This window comes from Meles meles, chromosome 12 (assembly GCF_922984935.1).
Source record: "Meles meles chromosome 12, mMelMel3.1 paternal haplotype, whole genome shotgun sequence".
NCBI classification, from domain to species: Eukaryota; Metazoa; Chordata; class Mammalia; order Carnivora; family Mustelidae; genus Meles; species Meles meles.
In genome coordinates this window covers 14,754,106-14,779,551 of record NC_060077.1, presented here as the reverse complement: position 1 = coordinate 14,779,551, position 25,446 = coordinate 14,754,106, and the positions used below count along the sequence as shown (strand labels likewise).

General features: G+C 42.9%; 1 protein-coding gene across 2 annotated transcripts in view; it reads left to right on the top strand.

Moving 5' to 3' along the window:
- Positions 1-12,709: 12,709 nt before the first annotated feature.
- Positions 12,710-25,446, top strand: part of SBNO1 (strawberry notch homolog 1) — a 53,838-nt gene continuing 41,101 nt past the window's right edge. For both annotated transcript variants that reach the window (XM_046024614.1, XM_046024613.1), the window contains exons 1-3: positions 12,710-12,893; positions 22,353-22,484; positions 22,990-23,094. In XM_046024614.1, coding sequence (XP_045880570.1) covers positions 22,353-22,484; positions 22,990-23,094 — 237 coding nt within the window. In that variant the 5' untranslated portion in view covers positions 12,710-12,893. The remainder of the gene's footprint in view (positions 12,894-22,352; positions 22,485-22,989; positions 23,095-25,446) is intronic.

The window sequence follows — 25,446 nt, the reverse complement described above, 5'->3', positions numbered from 1 at the left end:
CCCTCACCTTATGACCTGCAAACCCTAGTTCTCCCAGCAGTTTGGCGTCTCCAGCCCTTTGACTCCTCCCGCTGTTTAATTCATTCATTCCTAAGTTCGAAAGGTTTGCTGAGTCTCCAGTATTCAAAACTCGCCGGCCCAGCTTGTCCTAACCAAATGGGTCAGAGGATGAACCTCCCAGAACCTCAGAAATCCTAGCCCATGTCACCTACCCATTTTCCAGATGGAGAAAGGCGACCAGGGGGACCAGGTAATTTACTTGCTGCCCAGGATCACCCAGCAGTTTAATTGCAGGGTCTGGATCAGTCTGGAGACTCGATCGAGTCCACTAGATGGCTACCTTAAACCCAGGGAAACCACCCAGGCCAGTGCCCCACTGGGGGAACCTTACGAGCAAGTCCCCAGAGAAACATATGTCCTGGATAGTCTTTGCTTTGAACACAGGGAAGGTGTCCTGTTACAGCTCTTCTCTGGGGGCCCCTCCTGGAGATGTCGGCAGAGGTTACTCATCCACTGTCTCTCTTTGGTCCCCAAGAAGGTTTTGGTATCCTCACCATTGCCCAAGGACCCTACCATTGCACCAAAAAATGAAGGAAAGCTAAATAACAGGATGTATGTGAAAGCACTGGGAAAAGTAGAGTGACACTTTTTTTTTTAAGATTTTATTTATTTATTTATTTTTATTTTTTTTAAAGATTTTATTTATTTATTTGACAGAGAGAGATCACAAGTAGACAGGCAGGCAGAGAGAGAGAGAGAGGGAAGCAGGCTCGCTGCTGAGCAGAGAGCCCGATGCGGGACTCGATCCCAGGACCCTGAGATCATGACCCGAGCCGAAGGCAGCGGCTTAACCCACTGAGCCACCCAGGCGCCCTAAGATTTTATTTATTTATTAGAGGTGGGGGAAGGAGTCTGTGAGGGGGGGTGAAGAACCTCAAGCAGATTCCAGCGGAGGGTAGGGCCTGAGGCAGGGCTCTACCTCAGGACTCCGAGACCATGACCTAAGCAGAAATGAGAATTCAGGGACATCTGGGTGGCTCAGCCTGTTAAGCCTCTGCCTTTAGCTCAGGTCATGATCCTGGGGTCCTGGGATCCCGTCCCACACAGGGCTCCCTGCTCAGCGGGGAGCCTCCCTCTCCTGTTCCCCTTGCTTGTGCTCTCTCTGTTAAATAAATAAAATTTTTAAAACGTTTAAAAATGCATTTATTCTAGTTAGTAAATTGTATACCTGGCACCATTTGGTACCCCAAAGATACAGTGATGAGTAAGACACAAATCCTCCCCCATATATTTAGGGAAGAAACAAACAAGAAACCACTTTTTCAAAATTAATTAATTTTTATTCTTTTAATGATTTTATTTATTTAATTGACAGGGAGAGACAGCGAGAGAGGAAACAAAAGCAGGGGGAGTGGGAGAGGGAGAAGCAGACTCCCTGCTGAGCAGGGAGCCTGACATGGGATTCCATTCCAGGACCCTGGGATCATGACCTCATCTGAAGGCAGATGCCTAACAACTGAGCCACCCAGGCGCCCTGGAGTGTACAACTCTTTTTTTGTTTGTTTGTTTATTTTACAGAGAGAGAGATCACAAGTAGGCAGAGAGGCAGGCAGAGAGAGAGAGGAGGAAGCAGGCTCCCCACTGAGCAGAGAGCCCGATGCGGGGCTCGATCCCAGGACCCTGGGATCATGACCTGAGCAGAAGGCAGAGGCTTTAACCCACTGAGCCACCCAGGCGCTCCTGGTGTGTACAACTCTTGATCTCTGAGTTGTGAGTTCGAGCCCCATGTTGGGTGTGGAGATTACTTAAAAATAAAATCTTTAAAAAAAAAAAAAGGATCATCTTAAATAGTGATTAATGCTATGAGTAAAATGAAAATGGGGGAATTTTATGGAACGTGAGTGGGGAGAGGGTTGCTTTTGTAGATTTGATGAAGTCAGAGAAATCCTCTTTCGTTGGTGGCTTTAAGTTATACCCTAAATGAATATGACCCAAGGGAAAAGGTACTTCTGGGGAAAGGGAATAGCATGTGTGAATGTCTGGAGGCGGGAATGAGCTTAGTGTGCTTGGGAACGAAAAAGACACCCAGTGTCTTTTTGAGCACATGGTGGGGAGAATGGAAGGAATCAAGCTGCTGACGGAGGCTGGTGCTACATCACAGAGGCCCTTGAAGGCTGGGCTGGCCTCTCACCTCCAAATCCAGTTTTCCTTATTCTATTCTGCAACCTGGGGCTGAAAACCATATTGCTCCTTTGTCAGCTAGGGTCAGGTTTTGTCACCAGGAAAGGATCCAAGGAATCTGAAAGGCAGGGGGAGGGAAAAGGGAGTTACTCATGCCTGTTACTCATGGTCACCTAAGTAATGACAATGCTGCTTCTCACAGTGGCATTTCGTTCAGCCTCCAGGTTCTTACAGGCTCCCCTTCCGGTTCTTCTAGCTCTACTCTCCCTAGCTTGTTCGCTATCAAGGTGGGAGCTACTTCCTGCGGTTCACTTACCTTAGTGTTCCCACCACCTCTTTCATGAATTTCCCGTGTTCTGTTGTCTTTTCCCAGACCCTGACCAACCGCGAAAGTCATGGTAAGGACTCAAACTTTTATTCCAAGTCTAATGGGAAGTCACTAAATGGTTTTAAGCCAATGATAGATGATGGTGAATCTATCAGTTCAGATGGTGAATCTGAACAGTTAATCACTGCAAATAGTTACATAAATTACAATAATCTATTTTGAGGCTTCGAATCTTGGAATAATGTCACATGTTTCTGGAATGTTTGCTTAATGGTCGCCACTTTCCTAAGACGGCTACATCATGTGGGTGAAATCACACCAGTGCTAAGATTACTTTCCTTACTCTAGTGTTATTTTGGCATTCGTATTTCCTCCAGGCTTTTGCTATTGTTAAATAGCAAAACTGTTAGCATCAGTTCTTGTAAGGTTCCATCAAATGGGGCATGTGTGTCCTGAAATTCCTTAGCTGGAGGCCGATATGATCTACAAAATCCATCTCACTCTTCTGTGAAACACGTAATATACAAACACATGTATGTATTTTTTCTATTGTCTGTATGTGTGTATCTATATATACACATAAATATATATATATATATAAGTATGGATGGCTACACATACATGAATATATAAAACCTCCTCCTCTACATACATCTATATATACATTAATGTGTAATATGTACATATAATGTATGTAATATAGTTGGAACTCAAGCAAGTGACCATAAAACAATACTCTTTACCTCAGAGGCTCATTGTTGGGGTTAAATGAGAGAATGAATATAAAGCATATGGAGCTGTAGGAGTTGGGGATGGTAGCCATTTAGCAGTGACTAAAATAAAGTTACAAAATTGCATCGTAGGGAATTGCTGTAATTTGGGCTATTAACACTTTCTTCTCTATCCCCATTCTTCTCTTGGTGTCCTCAGAGGGAAGCCAAAACTTGTCTGTTAAGTTAGCATCTCAAGAGAGGACTCTGTGGTCAGGCCCCTTGTGATTGAGCATGGAGAGACTACACAAAAATGATGTCGACAGCATAAACTTTGGTATCAGATGATACAGAACCAATACCTTCTTTGCTTGAGTCTTTTTTCTCATCTGTTAAGTGGGCGTGTCTTCTTTCCATCCCACACTTTTTAAAAAAAATTTTTATTTATTTATTTGAGAGAGAGAGAACACGAGCAGAGAGAAGGGGCAGAGGGTGAGGGAGAAGCAGATCCCCTACTGAGCAGGGAGCCCGACATGGGGCTGGATCCCAGGACCCTAAAATCAGGACCTGAGCCAAAGGCAGATGCCTAACTGACTGAGCCACCCAGGCACCAACCCCCTTTTTTAAAGTGGGCTCCATGGCCAGCGTTGGAGCCCAATATGGTGCTTGAACTCATGACCCTGAGCTCTAGACCTGAGCTGAAATCAAGACTCAGGTGCTTGGGCACCTCCTCTCCCTCTCTGCCTACTTGTGATCTTTCTCTCTCTCTGTTAAATAAATAAATAAAATCTTAAAAAAAAAAAAAGGTAATATAAACCAGTTCTTCAGTTGATTGGGAATTCTTTAGAGGCTATCATTTTATTGAAAAAGCAAATGGAGAATGTATGTATTGATCGGTAAGGGTATTTGTTTGAAAAGTCAGCTTAAAGATGGTTTAAGAGCATAGATCAAACTGTTCAATTTACAATGTGATTTTTAAATTGTTTTCTGCATGGCCTTTACTTCTGTTTTGTTTTGGGTTTTTTTTTTTTTTTTGAAGATTTTATTTATTTGTTTGATGGATAGAGATCACAAGTAGGCAGAGAGGCAGGCGGGGGGTGGGGGAAGCAAGCTCCCTGCTGAGCAGAGAGCCCCATGCCAGGCTTGATCCCAGGCCCCTGAGACCATGACCTGAGCTGAAGGCAGAGGCTTAAACCACTGAGCTACCCAGGCACCCCTTATTCTGTTTTTTTAAAATAGACCTTCAATTTGTGCATTTGAAGGGGTGAAGAGACATCATTTTCTTTCTGAGAGATGTACGTAATGGTTGGAGTAGTTTGCTAGGGCTGCTGTAATGGAGCACCACAAACTGAGTGGCTTAAACAACAAAATGTAATTGCCTCAGAGTTCTAGAGGCTGGACGTCCAAATCCCAAGGTGTGGGCAGGGCTGTCTCCCTTGGAGGGCTGTCGGGAAGAGTCTGTTCCCATGACTCTCCCCTAGTTTCTGGTGGTATGCTGACAAACTTAGGCGTTTCTTGGCTTGTAGAAGCATCACCCTGACTTCTGCCTTCATCTCCACATGGCATTCTCCCTGTCTCCACGTGTTTCCTAATTTCCCTTCTATAAGGACACGGTCACGTTTGATTAGGGGTCATACTCATGATTTCATTTTAACTTGATTTGATCTGTAAAGACCCTGTATCCAAGGTCACATTCTTTTTTTTTTTTTAAAGATTTTATTTATTTATTTGACAGAGCGAGATCACAAATAGACAGAGAGGCAGGCAGAGAGAGAGAGAAGGAAGCAGGCTCCCGCTGAGCAAAGAGCCCGACGTGGGACTCAATCTCAGGACCCTGAGATCATGACCTGAGCCGAAGGCAGTGGCCTAACCCACTGAGCCACCCAGGCGCCCCCAAGGTCACATTCTAAGGTACTGGGGGGTTAGAACTTGACATATGAGGGGCACCTGGCTGGCTCAGTTGGTTAGGCATCTGCCTTCAGCTCAGGTCATGTCCCATGGTCCTGGGGCTCCCTGCTCAGTGGGAAGTCTGCTTTTTTCTCTCCCTCTGCCCCCTCCTCTCCACGCCGACACACTCTTGCTCTCTAATAAATAAAATCTTTTTAAAAAGGTAAAAAAGTATGATTTTCAGTTAATACACAGGGTGAAAACTTTAAAGAGAAACTCTTCTCCTCCTCAAACTCATTCTTCTGTCCCAGCACTATTCTATGCATATGCTACTATGATACTTTAGAGAAGGTAGAGACAGGTTATAGCAATGATCCAAGCAAATAATACCTAAACACTTTTTGTGTGCAAAGAGTTGCCAGAAAGTTCTAAAAATCCGTATTAAGAAACAGGTAATGATTCTTGCATACCTGATGTGTTTAAAGGCAAGAAACTCAACCCCTGTTGCTTGGGCCTGAGGGCCTATGCCTGAAGTCTTTGCTTTCATCTCTCTGACATTCTTCCATTCTGTTTGCCCTTTCCTACAGAGATACTCTATGTGGATTAAAAATGTCCATACTCTCTTTGGACAGGTTGAATCTGTATCAGTCTGTACTCTAAAAAGTCTGATAATGAGGCCAGTGAAAACTTTTAAAAAATTAGTTTAAATATATGTTTCAACATTGCAACTTCTCCATTTTTAATTAGTATCTCTTTGGTCAAGATTGTTTTAGATTGCAAGTTAAAGAAACCCAGCTCTACCTGGCTCAAGGAAATGAAGATGTCTCTTATCGCTCATAACAGAAAAGTTCAAGGGTAGGGGTAACTTCAGGCCTGTTGGGATCCAGTGAGTCAAAGAATCATCTGGATTTAGTCTCTCCTTCCCCCCCACTATCCACTTCTTTGCTCTACTACTTTTTGGCCCCACAGAGTGGTCTCCCATCCACAAAGCCTCTGTAAGGCCTCTGTCCCCACTTCCCAGTGCTCTTAGCAACACCAGTGATGAGGCAGTCTTTTTCCTACTACTTTCAGTTGATGTCTTATAAGGCTTGAACTCATGACCCCAAGATCCAGAGTCACATGCTCTACTGACTGAGCCAGCCAGGCACCTTTTTCTCCTACTACTTTCGATATAAAGTTCTGAAACTGTAACTCATGGGCTTGGCACTGAATCTATCGATGGGGCCGGGATGTGCATCCAGCATTCCAACTGGGCAGACCTGAATTAAATGCTCACTCTGGGGACTGTGTATGGGAGCTGATTAGCGCTTTCCAAACCACATGGACTTTGAGAGCGAGAGATCAAGATGCCACTATCTGAAGAAGGAGACATGGATTTTGAGTAGTCAAAAACACGTTCCAGAGCACAGAAGATTTTTAGGATGGTGATGCTATAATGATAGATACATGTCAGTAATGCATTTGTCCAAACCCATACACCATACACCACCAAGAGTGAACCTTAAGGCAAAACTATGGACTTTGGGTGATGATGATGTATCAAGGTGGGTCTAGAACGACTGTAACAAATGTAGCATTCCAGTGCGGGATACTGACAATCGGGGAGGTTGTGCATGTGTGGGAGTTGGGGGTAGACAGGAAGTCTCGTGCCTGCCCCTTAATTTTTTTTTTTAAGATTTTATTTATTTATTTATTTGTCAGAGAGAGAGAGAGAGAGTGCACACAAGCAGGCAGAGTAGCAGGCAGAGGCAGAGAGAGAAGCAGGCTCCCCACTGAGCAAGGAGCCTGATGCGTGGTTCCATCCCAGGACTCTGGATCATGACCTGAGCTGGAGGTAGCGGCTTAACCGACTGAGCCACCCAGGTGTCCCACCTGCCCCTTAAATTTGCTATTAATATAAAACTGCTAAAAAAAAAAAAAAAAAGGTCTCCGAAAAGGAAATAAACAAAAAATAAAAAAACAAAAAAACTCTGTCCACTGTGATGTCTGCCATTGTAAGAAATTCAATAGATGCTTTGGTCATATTCTGGCGCTGTCCGCTGCATTAGACATGGCAGGCCACTTAGTCCTTGAAACTCTACTTCCTTGGCATCCATGATATCAGACTGATCTTTGTCAGGCTCACTGAGTGCTCACCTCTTAGATATACAACCTTATGGTCCTGCCCTTGGCCCCCTGCTTTTCTCTCTGCATCTGTTTTTGTCCTCTCTCATGATTTAATCCCTGTCTAGATCCTCAAGCAGTAGACTCCCAACTGCTTGCTAGACATCTCCACTTGGATATCCCATTGTCCCCATAAAATTTCTCATGATAGATTTACTTTCATGGCCTCTAATGAACGTCTGGGTGGCTCAGTCGTTAAGCGGCTGCCTTCAGCACAGGTCATGATCCTAGGGTCCTGGGATCGAGCCCCACATCAGGCTCCCTGCTTAATGGGAAGCCTGCTTCTCCCTCTCCCCTCTGCTTGTGTTCCTTCTCTCACTGTGTCTCTGTCTAATAAATAAATAGGGTCTTAAAAAAAAAAAGAACAATGCCTCTCAACCATTCATACTCCTTTTTTTTTTTTTTTTTTTTTAAAGTAGGCTCCATGCTCAGTGTGGAGCCCAGCATGGGGTTTGAACTCTTTTGACCCTAAGGGCAAGACCTGAGCTGTCAAGAGTCAGACACTTAACTAACTGAGCCACCCAGGAACCCCTACTCTTTTTTTTTTCTTACTTAAAGATCATTTTATTTTTAAGTATTCTGTATATCCAACATGGGGTTGAACTCACAACTCCAAGATCAGGAATTGCATGCTCTACCGACCTGAGCCAGCCACGTGCACCTCCTCCATTCATACTCTTGTGTTGTCTTTCCATGAGTCTTGTGTGACCTTCTTAATGGAAGGAATGTGGTAGAAATATCACTGTGTCAGCTGCAAGGCTAAAATTCAAGAGAAGCTAGAAGCTTCTGCTTTTGGGTTCTTGGGACCCTAAAGCCACCAGGTAAAAACCATGAAGCAACTCGACAGACCACATGGGGAGAGAGAAATACAGCTGTCCCAGCATCCAAGCCTGAGCACACGTAGTTACAGTCACACAAGTGACTCTTAGCAAGACCAGCAGAACTGTCCAGCTGAGCCCAGCCCAGCTTACAGAATCATGAGAAATAACAAAATAGTTGTTGCGTTAAAAGTGATCAGGTTTGGGTTTTTTATCTATTGATATCACATATCAATAGATAAAAAACTTTCCACATTACCTAAAGCTAAACTCATTGTCTTCTTCTTCACATCTGTTTGCCTTCCTAAAGTCAGAGTTTCAGCTATAGCACTATTACCTACCTAGGTACCAAAGGGAGAAACTGAGGCTTCATTCAAGACTCCTCCCTCCCCACAACCCCCATCAACCAGCCACTACACATTGCTGGCTTTTCCTCCTTTTTTTTTTTTCCCCATTTTATTCATTTTTTCAGCGTAACAGTATTCATTGTTTGTGCTGTCTTTTCCTCCTAAATATTTCTTGAACCTGGCCCTCTTCTTTTGCTCAACAATTCTGCTCCATTTCGGTTTCTGTTCTTATCTTCTTTAAATCTGTCTTTTCCTCATACCTGCGGTCCAGTTCTTAGATCCATCTGCTACCTCGCTTCCAGAGTGATCCTTCTAGAATGCACATCCAACCAGAGCAGCTCTGTGCATAGCAGGCTTCTGAGTTCCCTGGAGCCTACAGAATAAAGTCCAAACTCAGTTACAAAAGGCTCTTTGAGAATGGCCTTCATCTATTTTTATAATCCTACTGATAATTCCTTGTTACTTGCTCTGTCAATCAAAGTTCACACAGGAACCTGAAACTACACCCGGTTTTGAGTAGAGATAAATTAATGTAAGGGGGCGCCTGTGTGGCTCAAGCATCCAACTCTTGATTTTGGCTTCGGTCATGATCTCAGGGTCATGAGATGGAGCCCCACGTTGGGCTCTGTGCTCAGTGGGGCATCTGATCAAGATGCTCTCTCTCTCCTTCTGCCGCCCCCTCCAAATAAATAAAACATTTGAAAAAATTGTCAAGTAGGTCTAAACTGATTAACGAGGAAACTTGAAAGGGTGAAAAGAGAACTTCAAAGCATCACAGAGGTAGCAAGTGCAGGAACTTCTCTCACCACGCAGCCTGAGGGGACAAAGGAAAGGGGCTGGTGTCACTAAGAAACCTAACAGATGGGCCCCATGTTGCTGAAACCTCAACTCCAAGCCGGGGGCTATCTCAGCTGGTGCTCGTGTCTCTGACCTTACAGAATGACCCTGAGGAGGATCCTGCTGGTCCTCCTGTCTGAGTGGAGGGTTTGATTAGGCTAGCTCTGCAGGAAAAGCAAGTCGAGCTGCTGCTGGGGTGAAGACACATTGCTGGGATGACGTTCATGACAAACTTTTTCATCCTCCAGCCTTGTTGTCTCCCGCCAGCCCTCCTTATTCCAGAAGCAAATGCTGAAACAGGCGGCAAAGCAGAAATGTAGTTTTGCAGAGCGTGGAAGCTTGAGTTTGGAGCCGAGAGACAATGTCTTTTTTTTTTTTTTTTTTAAAGATTTATTTATTTATTTATTTGAGAGAGAGAGAGAGAGAGAGCATGAGAGAGGAGGAGGTCAGAGGGAGAAGCGGACTCCCTGAGGAGCTGGGAGCCGGATGCGGGACTCGGTGATCATGACCTGAGCCGAAGGCAGACGCTTCACCAACTGAGCCACCCAAGCGCCTCAAGAGACAATGTCTTAACAGCCAATGCCCTTGCCGAGTTACTGTCCCCACTTGCTTGGTTGCCACCTGTTTCAGGACATTTGCATAGGCTGTTTCTTCTTCTTGAAATGCAGTTCCCTCTTCTCTTTGCCTACATAATACCTACTTTTCAAATCTCTGCCCAGTTATCACTTCCTCAAAGAAACCTTTTTTGAACTCCCTGATGAGGTCAAATTCCTCTGTAATAGGCTGTTAGCTTCTTTGCAGCAATGTCGCAGTTACAAGTTTATCTTTTTTTAAAGATTTTACTTATCTGAGAGAGAGAACACGAGCAGGGGGAAGGGCAGAGGGAGAGGGAAAAGCAGGCCCCCTGAGGAGCAGGGAGCCCTATGTGGGGCTCAATGCAAGGACCGAGATCATGGTCTGAGCTGAAGGTAGACGCTTAACAGACTGAGCCACCCAGGCGCCCCTACAAGTTTACAGTTTGTGTAATTTTTGGATTGAGGCCCACTAGACTGGAAGGACATTATGGGCAAGGACAGTTCCTGTCTCTCCCTTCATTTGGTTTTCTTAAACTTGTGCCCCTCATCTCTACCATAGTACCTGGTGCATAGTAAAGGCTCTATAAATACTTGTTGAATGGAGTGCAAAGGGCAGCTGTAACAGCCAATACGATGTTTAACCGGGAATAGTTATTTATTTATTTATTTATTTATTTATTTATTGGAATCTTCTGCTTCCAATAGCATCTCTGGTCTGGGTGTACCCAATAAGTCTTCCTCCTGCTTCTGATCCCCTGTAGTTTGAATCCCATCACCTGATAACAACTGCTACTCCTGTTGCCTTTCTGAGATGCTTTATGTGTACACACAAGCAAAATATGTTACTACCCGTTCTCAGAGACAGAAGCGCTTCATTCTCTTTTTAAAAAGCTTTTATTTATTTATTTTTTATAAACATATGATGTATTTTTATGCCCAGGGGTACAGGTCTGTGAATCGCCAGGTTTACACACTTCACAGCACTCACCATAGCACATACCCTCCCCAGCGCTTCATTCTCTTGAACATCTGTTTCGCTATAGCAAAGTACCATAGTTTGGTTAACCAGTGCTTTCTTCAAAGACATTTAGGTTGTTTCCCATCTTTTGATTCTACAAATAATCCTGCAAGGAATACTCTTGTGCATGACATTAGTGTGCATATGCAGTTATATTGCATGTATCTCCTGAAACACCACCTTTTCCTTGGGTCCCAAATAAGGAGATTATGCAGAGATGGAAGCAAGGATCTAGCCTGGATACTCGAAAAGTAGCTCTAAGGGTGGGAGTTTTTAGGTCAGACCTACACTGTTCGAATCTGGTACTTACGTAGTCCTAGCATGTGGAGAGAGTTTGAGAGTCCCTTCGAAACTGAACTGTACCAATCAATCTTGGAAGACACTGACGCATGAACTACAATGTTTAAAAAAAATTATTTTTTCTTCTGCATCCTTCCTTAGTTCCTTCTCCTCCCGTAATGGACAGATTTGCAATAGCTTGTTTGCTGACAATAGACCAGAAAGTGGTCTAGTGGCTAGCAGTGAGCAAGACAGATGAAGGCATTGTTCTTATGGAACTAATTTTATCATTTTTTCTTTTACCAGGTTTTTTTGGTGTGTAAGGATGAAATGAGATAATGGAAGTAAAGTGATTAGTAGGCAACTTAAAATGTTCATTTATGTGTACATACATACGTAATACATACTTATGTATACAGACACCGAGTTGGAAGGTTCATAATCTTAACACGACTACTTTTTTTTTTTTCCTCCCCCGTCTCCCTCTAGTTCTCTTGAAGAGCTCACACCTTCAATTCCAAGTGTTTCTTTCAGTTCAAGGCCAGCGGGACGCGCCACCAGTAGGGGGCAAGAATCACCCAGGCGTGCCTATTACCTAAGCAACGGAGTCAAACAGCATTCAGAATGACTTTACAAAAGGGTTACCCAGAAGTTAATTTGTTTATTCTGTTAGGTCATTTAAGAAGAAGAAGAAGAGGAAAAAGGAGGAGAAGGTGGAGAAATTAGGGAAGCCAAAGATGGTAGCGACAGACCTATTCTGCAGCAATCATTAATTGAGAGCAATAGTTTGTTCAGAAAAAAAGCAGTGGGGCTGACTCTGGTCACACCCCTTAGGGTAAGATAATGGCAGTGGCCCAGCAGAGGAGCTCCGAGTTATTCTGCGGTTTTATATCCAACAAAGTGCTTTGAGCAAGCCTAACAAGCAATGAATACGCGAATATTTTTTTTCTAGGGCTATGTAATGAAGAGCTTTCCAAAGCAACACAGACGCCACTAGATAACTTCCTGGGCCGAAGACACACACCAAAAAGGTTTTCAAAATAGCTTTGGGCCCCTCCTAGCCCGACTTTGAAAGCAGGTGTAGGACGCATGCGTCCGAACCACCGGCTGACCTCCTCGTGGAAACTCAAAGAGCAGACCTTCCTCCCGACAGCCCGCGGGGCAGAAAAGGGAGGGGGAACGAAATTCTCGCGAGGTCTTTCGAGCCCCGGCGGAAGCAGTAGACACGTGACTCTTCTAGGAGGCCTTCGCCTTCCCCCCTCCCCCTTCTCGGAAACCCGGCCCCCTCACCCCTCGCCCACCCCGGAGCCGCGGTAATGGACCGTTTGGGTTCCGGAATTCTCTTGGATCCAACCACTGGTACCAGGTCGCCTGGAGCCGGCGGAGTCCGTGCTTGGCAGCGAAGGCAGGGGGCGGTCAAGATGGGGGGGGAAATCATCTTCCTTCACCCAGGAGGGAGGCGGGGCGGAGGGGGGCGCTGGGGAGCGGGGGGGGGGGGAGGAGGAAGGAAGTCACGTGGGGCGTGCGGCGCGCGCTGCGTGCGCGCGGTGCCTCATCCGTCGCCCCACCCCCTCCCCTCTGGCGGGGCGGGGGGGTTGGGGGGAGGGGCGTCAAGATGGCGGCGGGGAGGTAGGCAGAGCCGGACGCCGCTGCTGCCGCCGCCACCGCCGCCTCCGCTCCAGTCGCCTCTAGTTCTTCAAGCTCTCGCCACCCGGTAGGAGCTGTTCCGGCGTCGGATCCTGCGGGGAAAGTAAGTCCTTCTCTTATCCCTCTTCTGCTTCCACACTCCTCCTCCCGGACAGCCAGCCTCCCACTCCCACCCTCCTCAGGGGGCCGTGTGGGGCCGGGCTGGGGGGGGGGCAGCCACCTCACCCCGGCTTGGGGCCTCCCTCGCCCATCGCCGCCCCCTCAGCTGCGCGACCCAGGGCTCTCGGGGGCAAGGTCCCGGCGCCGGCCCCGCCGCGCTCGCTTCCTCCGCCCGTCAGCGCCGGGCCCTGCGCTCGCTGCGCGTGGGGGCTCTTGGGCCTCGGGGGCCCCCGCTGTCCCGGGCCAGAGGCACCCAGTTTGGTCGGGGAGGCAGGATCTGCGGGCACCCGCTCCGGCTCCACTTGGGACGCCCTCCTTGCTTTCCTTGCTCCGCTCAGGGATGCGAGGTCCCGGACCCTCAGGAAAGTGAGCTCCGCAATCCTTCAAAAGTCCTTCTGTCTGAGGGTTGCTCCTGGTTTGGGGCGAGTACGGGAGGAGATAGGGGCCCTCTAAATCGGAATCCCACACCTGCAGTTTTCTGATTACCTCGCTCTCAGGGCGTCGAGGCTCTACGTGGGACACGTGGGGGCCACCTTCAAGCCTCACCGGGTGATTAGGTTAATTTTGTCTCGAGCTCGCTCGCCTCCTAGACCCTAAGTAAGCATCTGTGCAGAGAAAGGCGGTTGGGGATTTGCTTGCTGTGAGAGTGTTTGGTGTAACGAGCATCTAAAGTTCCCCAAACCAGTGTATGCTGGTGGTTTCCCAGAAGTGGTTTGAGATCGGTTTAACCGCTGAGGAGATTTGGATGTTCCTGAACCCTTGTGATTGTTTCTTTCCTGACCCTGGCATCCAGCTCCTCCCCCTTTCCACCCCGGCTTTGTGCTGCTGTTTGGTTAATGTTTGCGGACCACTAACTTGATCTCGCACAGAGAAGCCCTTTTTCTGTGCGGGCTCCATATACTGTAGGAAGCTTTTGTTTTGGGGAGTTGCTGGTTGAGAAACGTGGAGAAAGAACGGGCAAGAAAATGAGAGTCAAATAAAGCAACGTTTTTATTCATTGAATTGCGCAGCCAATTGTAACCTCACCCGGAAGTTTGTACTAAACACGTGTTGCTGAGGGAAGGTTAAAAACTAGGTCCCCTTTGACCTTTGAAAGTTGATTATTAGCCGTTTATGTTAAGTTAAATGTTTTATTTTCTCTAGACTACCACGTTTAGAAACGGAGTAGGGCTTCTACTGAGTCTGCTGGGGCGGTCCAGAAAGCTGTCAAACCCCGAGTTGCCCTAGAGGAAATAAATTTAACACTTGTAGACACAAATCAGCCAACAGTGCAGAAGGATTCCATATTTTCCTCGGTATATTTACTGCAGTCAGAAGTGATTTTTCTTAAGCTGTTGGGAAAGCCATTATCATTGCCCAAAAGATAGTTTGTATGGAATTTCTAGGATAAAATGCAGAATTTGCTATTGGTGCCTTGCGTGGGACAGTAATTTTGCAAGCAAGAGAACATTTTATTTTCATGTTTAAAAAAGTTGTTTCCAAAATTTATCTTACCAGAAAAAAATCTTTATTTTTTTCCTTTGGCTTGTGCATTTTTATCCCCAGTCTAACTTAATTCCACACAATTGTGTATAGGATTTTAAGTAAATTTTATTTTAGCTGCTGGGTAAGTTTTAAAAAGGAAGGCTTAGTTGGTGACTTACAGTCCATCCCTTCCTTCCTTCCTTCCTTCATTCATTCATTGGATGCTCTTAAGTGTCAGGCAGTTTTACTCAAGGGCTTTGCTGGAATTATGTACTGTTTAATGCAAATATAAATGTATAAAGTATAAAGATTCCTTAAATGTTTTTTAAAATGATTCATTTTAAAGGTTAAAGCTATAGATATATTTTGGTGTTTCTTAGTTTCTAAATTGAGCTTTGATTTGAGACTTCTTTCTATGAAAGTGATGAACACTCAGGTCTGAGGTCTGGTCTTACCAAGTAACCTGACTTCATGAGTCTCTCAGTTCCCAGGCTTTGCCTGCCTAAAGTTTATGTAAAGATACTTTCTGGGGGCGCCTGAGTGACTCAGTCTGTTAAGCGTCTACCTTTGGCTCAGGTCATGATCCCAGGGTCCTGGGATGAAGCCCCACTTTGGGCTCCTGGCTCAGCAGTGAGTTCTGCTGCTGCTTCCCTCTGCTGTTGTGCTCTCACTTTCTCTCTCCCTCCCTCTCAAATAAGTAATCTTTAGGGGTGCCTGGGTGGCTCAGTCCATTGAGCATCTGCCTTCAGCTCAGGTCATGGTCTAAGTCCCCCGGATCGAGTCCCACTTCGGACTCCCTGCTCAGTGGAGGCCTGCTTCTCCCTCTCCTTCTGCCTGCCACTTTCCTGCTTGTGTGCTTGTGCATTCTCTCTCCCTGCCAAATAAAATCTTTAAAAAGAAATAAATAATTTTAAAAATCTTAAAAAAAAAACACCTTCTGATGAGAGGAATTGTTTTCACATTATATAGCTAATAAAATGATGTAATCCTAAAAGTTTTTTACAGTTGTCTTTGTTTATGCTGACAGGTCTGCTTTAGTGTGGTTCATTGAACTTAGTAAATATTAAGGACAATCTTGGGATACCACTGAAATTTTCTGTAGATGGAAAGGATAGGTTCTTGAAGAGCAGGAACTCTGCTTTTATGAATAAGATACAGTGCAAAGCCCATCAAATTATTTAATTCTTGGGAGGCAGTATTTAGCATAGAGCAATGATTTTAAAACCTTGTTACTGCATCCCATGGTAAGACATGTTTTACATATCCACGCATAGAACTGAAAAACTCATGTCATGAAATGTTTATCCTCTCTATATGCTTGGTGTTTTCAGTTCTGTATTGAAATATTTAATAATTCTGGTCATGATACACTGAATTCACTTGACAGCTCATTGTGGTATGACCACCAGTTTGAAAAATATGGTATAGTCTTAAGAATACAGAATCTTGGAGGGATAGGAGGTGAGAACTCCTGGGTTTCTAGATCCACACTTGCTGTTTTGTTACCTTGTTACAATTTATTTCTCTAAGCCTCAGTTTTTCATCTATGACAAAGGGATAACATGTAGCATTTACTCATGGGTTATCTTGAGGGTAAAAGAGAAAAAAATCCAACCCTATAGTAAATCTCAAAATACAGAGATCTGTATTTGATGGTGGTAAGCAAGAAAGTTTTTTCATACACTCCCCCCCCATTCTTTCATGTGCTTTTTTTATAAAGCATGTTTGAAATTTTGTCATCTGCACATTACTTTGTGAATCCATTCTTTCTATAAGTTTTGCAGTGAGAATGGGGAGAGGCACACTTTACTGAGCAAGTGTTCCCTTGAAAAATAACGGTTAAAAACTACAGATTTTACCCTTGTAGGTAATGAGAATCCTTGTTAGTGAATTTTTTCATACTATCTTCTATTCTTCCTGATGTTCTTAAAGAACCAGAACTCAGTAGGAACGATATAAATACCTTGTACATGAACTGTATCAGCCGAGTTTTGAGGGGATCATTATCCTTCAACTCCTTAAACTACATGTCAGTCATCACCTCTGGACTGCATAAGAGCAAACCTGCAGCTGAATTAGAAGTCAGACATATTTAGTGCTGTTAAATAAAGAGAAAAAGTCCTGTTTGTTATTAAGCAAAAATAACTTGCTAAGGGACATCTTTGTACATATACAGAGGTCTGCCAGTTTTCTCCAGACACACCAGTTGATTAACTGGACAAATTGAACATGTGACACAAGTGAAAAGGAACTCGTATTTATAGAATTCATTTGGAAGTTAATTATTGAGTGGATTGCCAATAAAGTTTGTATTCTTGGAAATACTGTTGTGTCAGTGATGTGGGAGAAAATTTATTTTTTGACATGATGCTAATATCAAAGTAATAGTTAATAGCTAGTAGGGTAACATTTATTCAACAATAGTCGTATAAGATAGATTCTATTTTTATTCCCATTTGAAAATGAGGAAACTGAGTCACACAAGTTATTACTTGACCATATTCTACTGCTGGTGCCTGAGGTAGCCAGTATTTGAACCCAGATATTCTGTTTGACTCCATAGTTTCAGCCTCTGTGGTGTGCCACCACTGCTGCAGATAGATCCCTTCTATCTCCCCAGAGCTGTAAAGGTCTGCCTTAGGTCTCAACAAGAGAAACCTTGTCCTTGTTGATAGGTTTCAGTGTTAGTATTCTCAGTGGGAACTATATCCTTTCATTTTTCTGATTGGCTATTGTTTCTCAGGATTCTCTTCCTGCCAAGGATTCTCTTAGTTTCTCTCAACTACTGTGTCCTTGTTTCTTATTTATCTTGGATGTTTTCATAGGTGTACTATTTTGAAATAGATGGTATTTTCCTAAGTATTTATGAAAGAAATGGAACCTTTTTATCCTCCATTTTTTGAGATAGAGTCACTCTGGGGTTGGTAACTTTTGGGTTTGTTGGATTGCTGCATGTTAAATGTCACCTGAGGTCCATGAAATCCTTTGTAGACACGTAACACAGTTCTGTTACACCTAACGGTATTTGCATTTATATTGTATTTAGTGGTTTCAAAGTGAAAATGTTTTCTCTCTCAAGAATTAATCTTACTTACTTGTAAGGTGAGGAGGAGAAGATTGAATAATATAACCTTTTAAGGGTTCTCAACCTGAATATTGAAATTCTGTGTCTGTAATAGTTTCAGAATAGGAGAATGATTAGATAGATATTAGGGTTTTTTGTTTTTTTTTTTTAAATACTCGAGGTTTTGCCTATTGGAGTTAGAGAAAGATAGAGATATTCCTCTGTATCCCTTGCCCCCTTTCTCACTGCAAAAAAATTCCAAGTAGAACTTTACCCAATTGGCTAAGAAAGGATCCCTAGATTTTGTGTATATTATGTATGTAAATTGAAGATATTTTTCATTAATTGCTTGCAAAAGGGCGGCTGGATATCTCAGTCACTTACATGTCTGCCTTTGGCTCAGGTAATGATCACGGGGTCCTGGGATTGAGGCCTGCGTTAGGCTCCCTGCTCAGCGGGGAGTCTGCTTCTCCCTCTCCCTCTGCCCCTCACTAGTGCTGTCTCTGAAATAAATAAATAAATTTTTTTGTTTTAATTTTTATTATTTATTTTTTAAAAGATTTTATTTATTTATTTGACAGAGAGAGAGATCACAGATAGGCAGAGAGGCAGACAGAGATAGAGGGGGAAGGAGGCTCCCTGCTGAGCGAGAGCCTGATGCGGGGCTCGATCCCAGGACCCTGAGATCATGACCTAAGCCGAAGGCAGAGGCTTAACCTGCTGAGCCACCCAGAGGCCCCATAAATAAAATATTTTTAAGAAACAGCTTGCAAAAGACATTGTCATTACTAAGTCAATACTCAGAGGTCTCAAATTGTGATTCCTGTGAATGAGTTTTCAGTAGGTCAGTGATAGTGTTATAAACTGCTGTTATTTCTTGTAAAAATACCAAGTTTCCCCCCAAAATTTTCCCTTCCATGATATTTTTATACTTTCAATGCCCATTGTTCAGAAAATATATTTCAGAAAACTCTAATGAATTTAGTAATGCTTTTCACTGATTTTTGTTGCTTTCATTAATAATGTTTCTGTACTTCTTTAGTATAATTAGACAGGACTTAGTGTGCATCTAATGAATTAAAGGGTCCTTTAGCTTCCAAGCATTCTTTGGTCTGTCGTTTAGGAGTTATTGATTTAAAACAATGTATTTTTGTTTCGAATGTAAATAAATCATTATTTTAAATATTTACTAAAAAAGGATGACATTTTGATAGTCTCTGGAATAATATTAATCTAGGTCAGGATTAGTCATAGTAAGCAGGCCAAGACCACCCCCTATTCCCAGAGGTCATTGGTCTAAATGAGGTATTTTGTGGGTTGAAATGTTTTGTTGGTTTTTGTTTTTGTTTTAACATTTATTTTTTCGAGGGAGTGAGATCGTGCACACATGTTGGGCGGGGGCGGGGGAGGGCAGAGGGAGAGAGAATCTCAAGCAGAGTCCCCACTGAGCAGGGAGCCTGATGCAGGGCTCAGTCTCACAACCCTGAGATAATGATCTGAGCCGAAATCAAAGAGTCTGACACTCCACTGACTGAGCCACCCAGAGGCCTTGGTTGAAATGTTTTTAAAGCATTGATTTAGGTCTCTTAGTACATGTTTATACTATGTACTAGGATAATTTGTGAAGTATGGTTGCTGCGTCTATATTAGAAAAATGATTAACTTTATTTTAAATCTGTGTTGGGACATTTCTCCTGTTTGTCTCCTCTGTTCAGTCCCTTCATGCTCTTTCCATCTTGCTATCCAATAATTTATCTCCGTTCCTGTTTTAACCTCAGATGGGCATTTATTCCAAACTTAAGTACTGAAACTGAAGTTTGCAACATTGACTTCCAGATCTATTTTTTGGAAAGAGAATGCATGGGCTTTGGAAATTTAAACAGTCTAGATCTGGGTAGTTATAGGTACTTTAAGCTGAGCTTCGGTTTCTTTTGTGGTTTTTTTTGATTTTTCACTGACTATATATTTGATGACAAATACCATTTTACTTTTCTTTTTTTTTTTTTTTTTTAAGATTTTGTTTATTTGTTTGACAGAGAGAGATCACAAGTAGGCAGAGAGGCAGGCAGATAGAGAGGAGGAAGCAGGCTCCCCGGTGAGCAGAGAGCCCGATGCGGGGCTCAATCCCAAGACCCTGGGATCATGACCTGAGCTGAAGGCAGAGGCTTTAACCCACTGAGCCACCCAGCCTCGGTTTCATCTCTAAAAAATTATAATGTTTATTTTTTTCGGAATTGTTGTGGTCTCATAGTGTACACGAAGAACACAACACTGTCAGGCTTGTAAAAGATACTTAGTCACTGTCAATTTCCTTATCTTTTTCTTTCCTACTCAAAATGTATTTTTCCATAGATTTTTCCTTTCTCTGAAAAATTTTGGGGAAATCTTCTTTGGGCTATTTCTTCTTCCTTGGGGCTCTCTGTTTAAGACTCCCTTTAAACAGTAGGTCTGCCCTGAGTTTCATTTCTGGATATCTGTAGTGTCTGCCTTAAACTCATTCATGTTTCTGCTAGATATATAGGTTTATGTGATATAGACCTACCTAGTAGAGGATTTCTCTGTTAAATATTTTACTTTCATTTGAAACAGTAGTTCTTATGTATGTTGGAAGTCATGGTCACAGAAGCTAATGCCTTTCTTTTTGTAGGACATAATGAAAACACTGACATTTAATTCTTTCACACAGCCTGAGAACAAATGAACTAGCTAAAGATTAGTGTATTATTTATGTAACATGAAATTAGTTTTTTTAGGAAAAACAAGTACAGTAGTTTTCCATGTTTATATAAATTGGTTATTTTTCTTGTTTACATTTATAAATTGGTTATTTCAGATAATGACCAACATTAAAAATTGAGAAAGTTCTGTTAAGCTTTTTTCCCCCAAAGTAGATTACTTTGATATATTATACCAAGAAAACCCAAATCTAAAACGTATTTGTGGGGTGCCTGGGTGGTTCAGTTGGTTGAGTGTTTGACAGTTGGTTTCAGCTCAGGTCATGATCTTGGGGGTGTGGAATTGAGCCCCACTTTGGGCTCCACACTCAGCACATAGTCTGCTTGAGATTCTTTCCCTCTGCCTCCCCTTCTGCCAGCCCCCATAAATCAGTAAAATCTTTAAAATGTATTTGCTTGGGCGCCTGGATGGCTCAGTGGGTTAAGCCTCTGCCTTCAGCTCAGGTCATGATCTCAGGATCCTGAGATCAAGTCCCACATGGGGCTCTCTGCTCAGCGGGGAGCCTGCTTCCTCCTCTCTCTCTCTGCCTGCCTCTCTGCCTACTTGTGATCTCTATCAAATAAATAAAATCTTTAAAAAAAATAAAATGTATTTGCTTGCTTCTAAATAGGTATTTTCTCTCGCTAAACTCTAAAACTCAGGACGCCTGGGTGGCTCGGTTGGTTAGGCGTCTGCTTCAGCTCAGGTCATGATTCCAGGGTCCTGGGATCAAATCCCGCATTGGGCTCCTTGCTTGGCAGGGAGCCTGCTAATTCCTCTGCCTGCCCCCGTCTCTCTTTCTCTCTCTCTGAAAAATAAATAAAATCTTTAAAAAAAAAAAAAAAGAAAAAACAAACTATAGAACTCATTTTGGGGTCTCCCAGGCTCAGTGTTTATTTTTTCACTTTCTTTTGGCTTAACTCTAATCATCAACTCATGCTTTTTGTGTATTTCATATTCTCTTCCGTTTTGAGCTTATATATACTCTGAGTATTATGGATTGTCCTTCCTAAACATCTTGAAATTCATCCCCCCCCTTTTTTCTACACCCTGTCATTACAGCATATCATCTCTTTTTTGTTTTTTGGTTTTTTGAGATTTTATTAGATAACATGCATGAGCAGGGGGAGACGGTGAGGGAGAGGAAGAAGCAGGCTCCCCACTGAGCAGGGATCCTGTTTTAGGGCTCTTTTCCAGGACCCTGGGATCATGACCTGAGCCAAAGGTTAGCTGACTGAGCACCCAGGGAGCCACATCATCTCTCTCAGTCTGCTGTAGCAGTTACCAAAATGTCTTCCTGCTTCTGGTCTTACTCTACCCATTCTCAGTGTGCCTCCATACTTCCTCAGAGTAATCTTGCTAGGTTACAGATCTATGTCTTGTAGTTCTCCATCTGAAACCTTTTTCTGACCCCCGCTACCCATGTGATTAAGTGTACTCTCTGCCATGGTGTACAAGGTTGTGGGTGAGATCTTCCTCTTCTCTTGTCATAACCTGCCTGACACTTGGGTTTCTGTTCTGAACTCCCATACTAACGATGAATCGCACTAACCATTGTTCTTAAAGAGCGCCAGTGTCTTTCATATCTGCAGAAGCTGGAATGCGCTATCCAGAACATCCCCAACCACCTGGCGATTCCTTCCTCGAGACTCCGTTCCACAGTCTGTGACCTCTCCCCCCAGGCAAAGTTCAGCATTCCTTCTTTGTTCCCACAACATTTTTTTTTTTAATTTTTTTTTAATTTTTATTTATTTGACAGAGAGAGATCACAAGTAGACAGAGAGGCAAGCAGAGAGAGAAGCAGGCTCCCTGCGAGCAGAGAGCCCGATGCGGGACTCGATCCCAGGACCCTGAGATCATGACCTGAGCCGAAGGCAGCGGCTTAACCCACTGAGCCATCCAGGCGCCCCTCCCACAACATTTTGTACACATGCACTCTTGCTGTGATTTACATATTTCTCTGGCCTTTTCATCTTTATTGTGAATTTCTTGGAATCAGAGACTTTTTCTCTTTCCTCTGACTTCTTGCCTGATATGTAGCAGGTTCTTCATAAATATCAAATGGATGGGTCTGGTAGAAGATGTTGGTTTGTATTTAGAAGAGAGTTAATTGGCATTTTAAGTTTTTTTTATGTTATTATTACATATTTTGTTCTAAAGATGGTGGAGCCAGGGCAAGATTTACTGCTTGCTGCTTTGAGTGAGAGTGGAATTAGTCCGAATGACCTCTTTGATATTGATGGGGGAGATGCGGGGCTTGCAACTCCAACACCTACTCCTACAGTTCAGCAGGTAAGAGTTTTCCAAAGTCTCTGTAAAAAGTAGATTTTTCTTAATTTTAATTTCTATCTATAGAGTAAACGTTATTAAGACAATTTTAAATAAGCATGTGTATATTATTTTTATATTAGTTTTCTCTCATGAGATGGAAAGTATTTGCAGTGAAAAGATGTTTCCTGCTTTGATATATATACAAAAGTAAGAGATGAATTGTTTAGAGCTCTCGTGGGAGGTTTGTTAATCTTCTTACTAGTTGTCTTTGTATCTTACAGGGACCCTCTTCTGAGGTTTCACTGTACACATTCTCTGAAAGTAAAAATAAGATTCTAGTATCAGTATAGTTTTGTGAAGATGTACTTGCAAAGGTTGTTAGTTCCAACCTGGTATCAGAGATTTACAATCTGTTTGAGTGTAAAACTTGTCATTTTTAAAATTTTAATAAATACATCTTTTGTTCTTGAAACAAAATTCATTCCATCATTTTTTATTTTTTTCTCTGGTGTTGTTTTCTCTCTAGTCCGTGCCACTTAGTGCATTAGAACTAGGTTTGGAGACTGAAGCATCGGTTCCTGTTAAACCAGAACCAGAGACGCTACCTACTCCAGCGCTATTAAATGTTAGGGTAAGAATGACTTACATTTGGTGTGACTGCTGAACTGGTTTTGAATTATAGTAAGAAAATAATTTGTAATATGAAGTAGTCTTACCTTACTAGTTCTGTTTTTTGCTACTTTCCAATATGCTACTCTGAGCTCCAATTTGATAAAACATTTCTTTCATTCTTCTCGTAGTTACATTGATCAAAAGATAATTAGGACAAAGCAAAGTTTTTTTAATTTACTCACTGTAATAAATAATACAAAATTCATGAAGTAGAGATGAGCTACACATTATTTCACTACACATTTCATTTTCCCTTGTTGATTTCAGGTTTTGTCCATTGGTACATGGGCTTTTTACGCAGTGGTAATTGTGCTTTAAATATAGAGTTTCTCTGATTTTACCTTAAACATAGCAGTTATTAACTTAAGCTTAGCATATAAAATTATTGGGCAGCCTGGTTAAAAAATTGATAACTTATAGTAAATTGCTGTTGAGAGTTTTATTTAAAAGTGATAAGTGGTGGGATGCCTAGGTGGCAGTTTGTGAGTTTGAGCCCCATGTTGGGTGTTGAGATTATTTAAATTAATCTTTATTATTAAAAAAATTTGCCTCTTGTGCTTATTTATTTAAAGTAGGCTCCATGCCCAACATGGGGCTCAAACTCATGACCCCTGGATTAAGAACTGAATGCTCAGGTGCCTGGGTGGCTCAGATCATGATCCCGGGGTCCTAGAGCTCTCTGCTCAGTGGGAGGCCACCTTTCCTCTCTCTCTCTGCCTGCCTCTCTGCCTACTTGTGATCTCTGTCTGTCAAATAAATTAAAAAAAAAAAAAGAACAATGCTCAGGGTGACTAGTGGCTCAGTTGCTAAGCAACTGCCTTCAGTTCAGTCATGATTTCAGGGTCCGGGGATCGAGCCCTGCATCAAGCTCCCCGCTCAGCAAGAAGCCTGTGTCTGCCTCTCTCTCTGCCCCTGCTTGTGTTCCCTCCCTCACTGTTTCTCTCTGTCAAATAAATAAATAAAATCTTAAAAAAAGAAAAAAAAAAAGAATTGAATGCTCCACAATTGAGCAAGCCAGGTACCCAAAGCTGTCTGCTTTAAAAAATAAAATAGGGGACGCCTGGGTGGCTCAGTTGGTTGGGCTGCTGCCTTCGGCTCAGGTCATGATCCGAGCGTCCTGGGATCAAGTCCCATATCGGGCTCCTTGCTCAGCAGGGAGCCTGCTTCTCCCTCTGCCTGCCTCTGCCTACTTGTGATCTCTCTCTAACAAATAAATAAATAAAATCTTTAAAAAAAAAATAAAATAGTAGTGAGTGGTAATGTCTTAAGATTCTTGTTATAGGAGTCATGGGACAATAACAAATAGTTTGAGGAGGAAAGGAAGTAGAAACAGACTGAAATTTAAAAAAATCTTTGATTGCACTTCAGTCCATGGTAGTCACGTCATCATTTTCCCAATCTTTGACCTTTTTTCCCTGCATTTTCCAACTCCTAATGTCTGCCTTTACCCCCAACTATAAAAAAATAAAATGCTATGTAGCTTTGTCTTAGGTCCAGAGGTAGTACCCATTACCCAAAGGTAATACCCAACATATTATCACCAGTATGTGATACTGGTGGGTTGACTGGATCATTCATACAAATTAGGTGTTTAAAACCCTGTTTCAGTGGTTTTATCTTCTAAATTCTAAACATTGGTTTAGTCTGTATGATAGCAAACAAAGCATTGGACAAGAATCATGGAATGGTAGTGGGGCGCCTGGATGGCTCAGTGGTTTAAGCCGCTGCCTTGGGCTCAGGTCATGATCTCAGGGTCCTGGGATCGAGTCCCGCATCGGGCTCTCTGCTCGGCAGGGAGCCTGCTTCCCTCTCACTCTCTCTACCTGCCTCTCTGCCTACTTGTGATCTCTCTCTGTCAAATAAATAAATAAAATCTTTAAAAAAAAAAAAGAATCATGGAATGGTAGCAATGGAAAATGATCCCCAGAGAGCCTGGGCCTCCGGGGGTAAAGTGATTTGCTTGAAGTTATCAACCTAGTTGGGGTAGTGCTGGGATTAGAGGTTCTTTCTGTTCCTAGTCCTTGTATTACATAGCATTACTACACATCACAGCTTGCTTAGGAGAGTCCTTATTTATCCTTGCTGGCCCCGATAATTATAGATAATATCACACTATTACTATACTCCCCCCCCCCAGCATAGTGGTGTGTTTTAACTTGGTAGTGTATAGTTAGGCATATTTAATTAAAAATACAGTGCCAGTGTTTAAGTGAGAACTCAAGTCTGTTTTAGATGTTTAAATGGCCTCCCATGTTTGTGAATCTAAGCCACATTAGAGAGCTTGGTACTTCCTCAGTGGTCTGATGTGTTA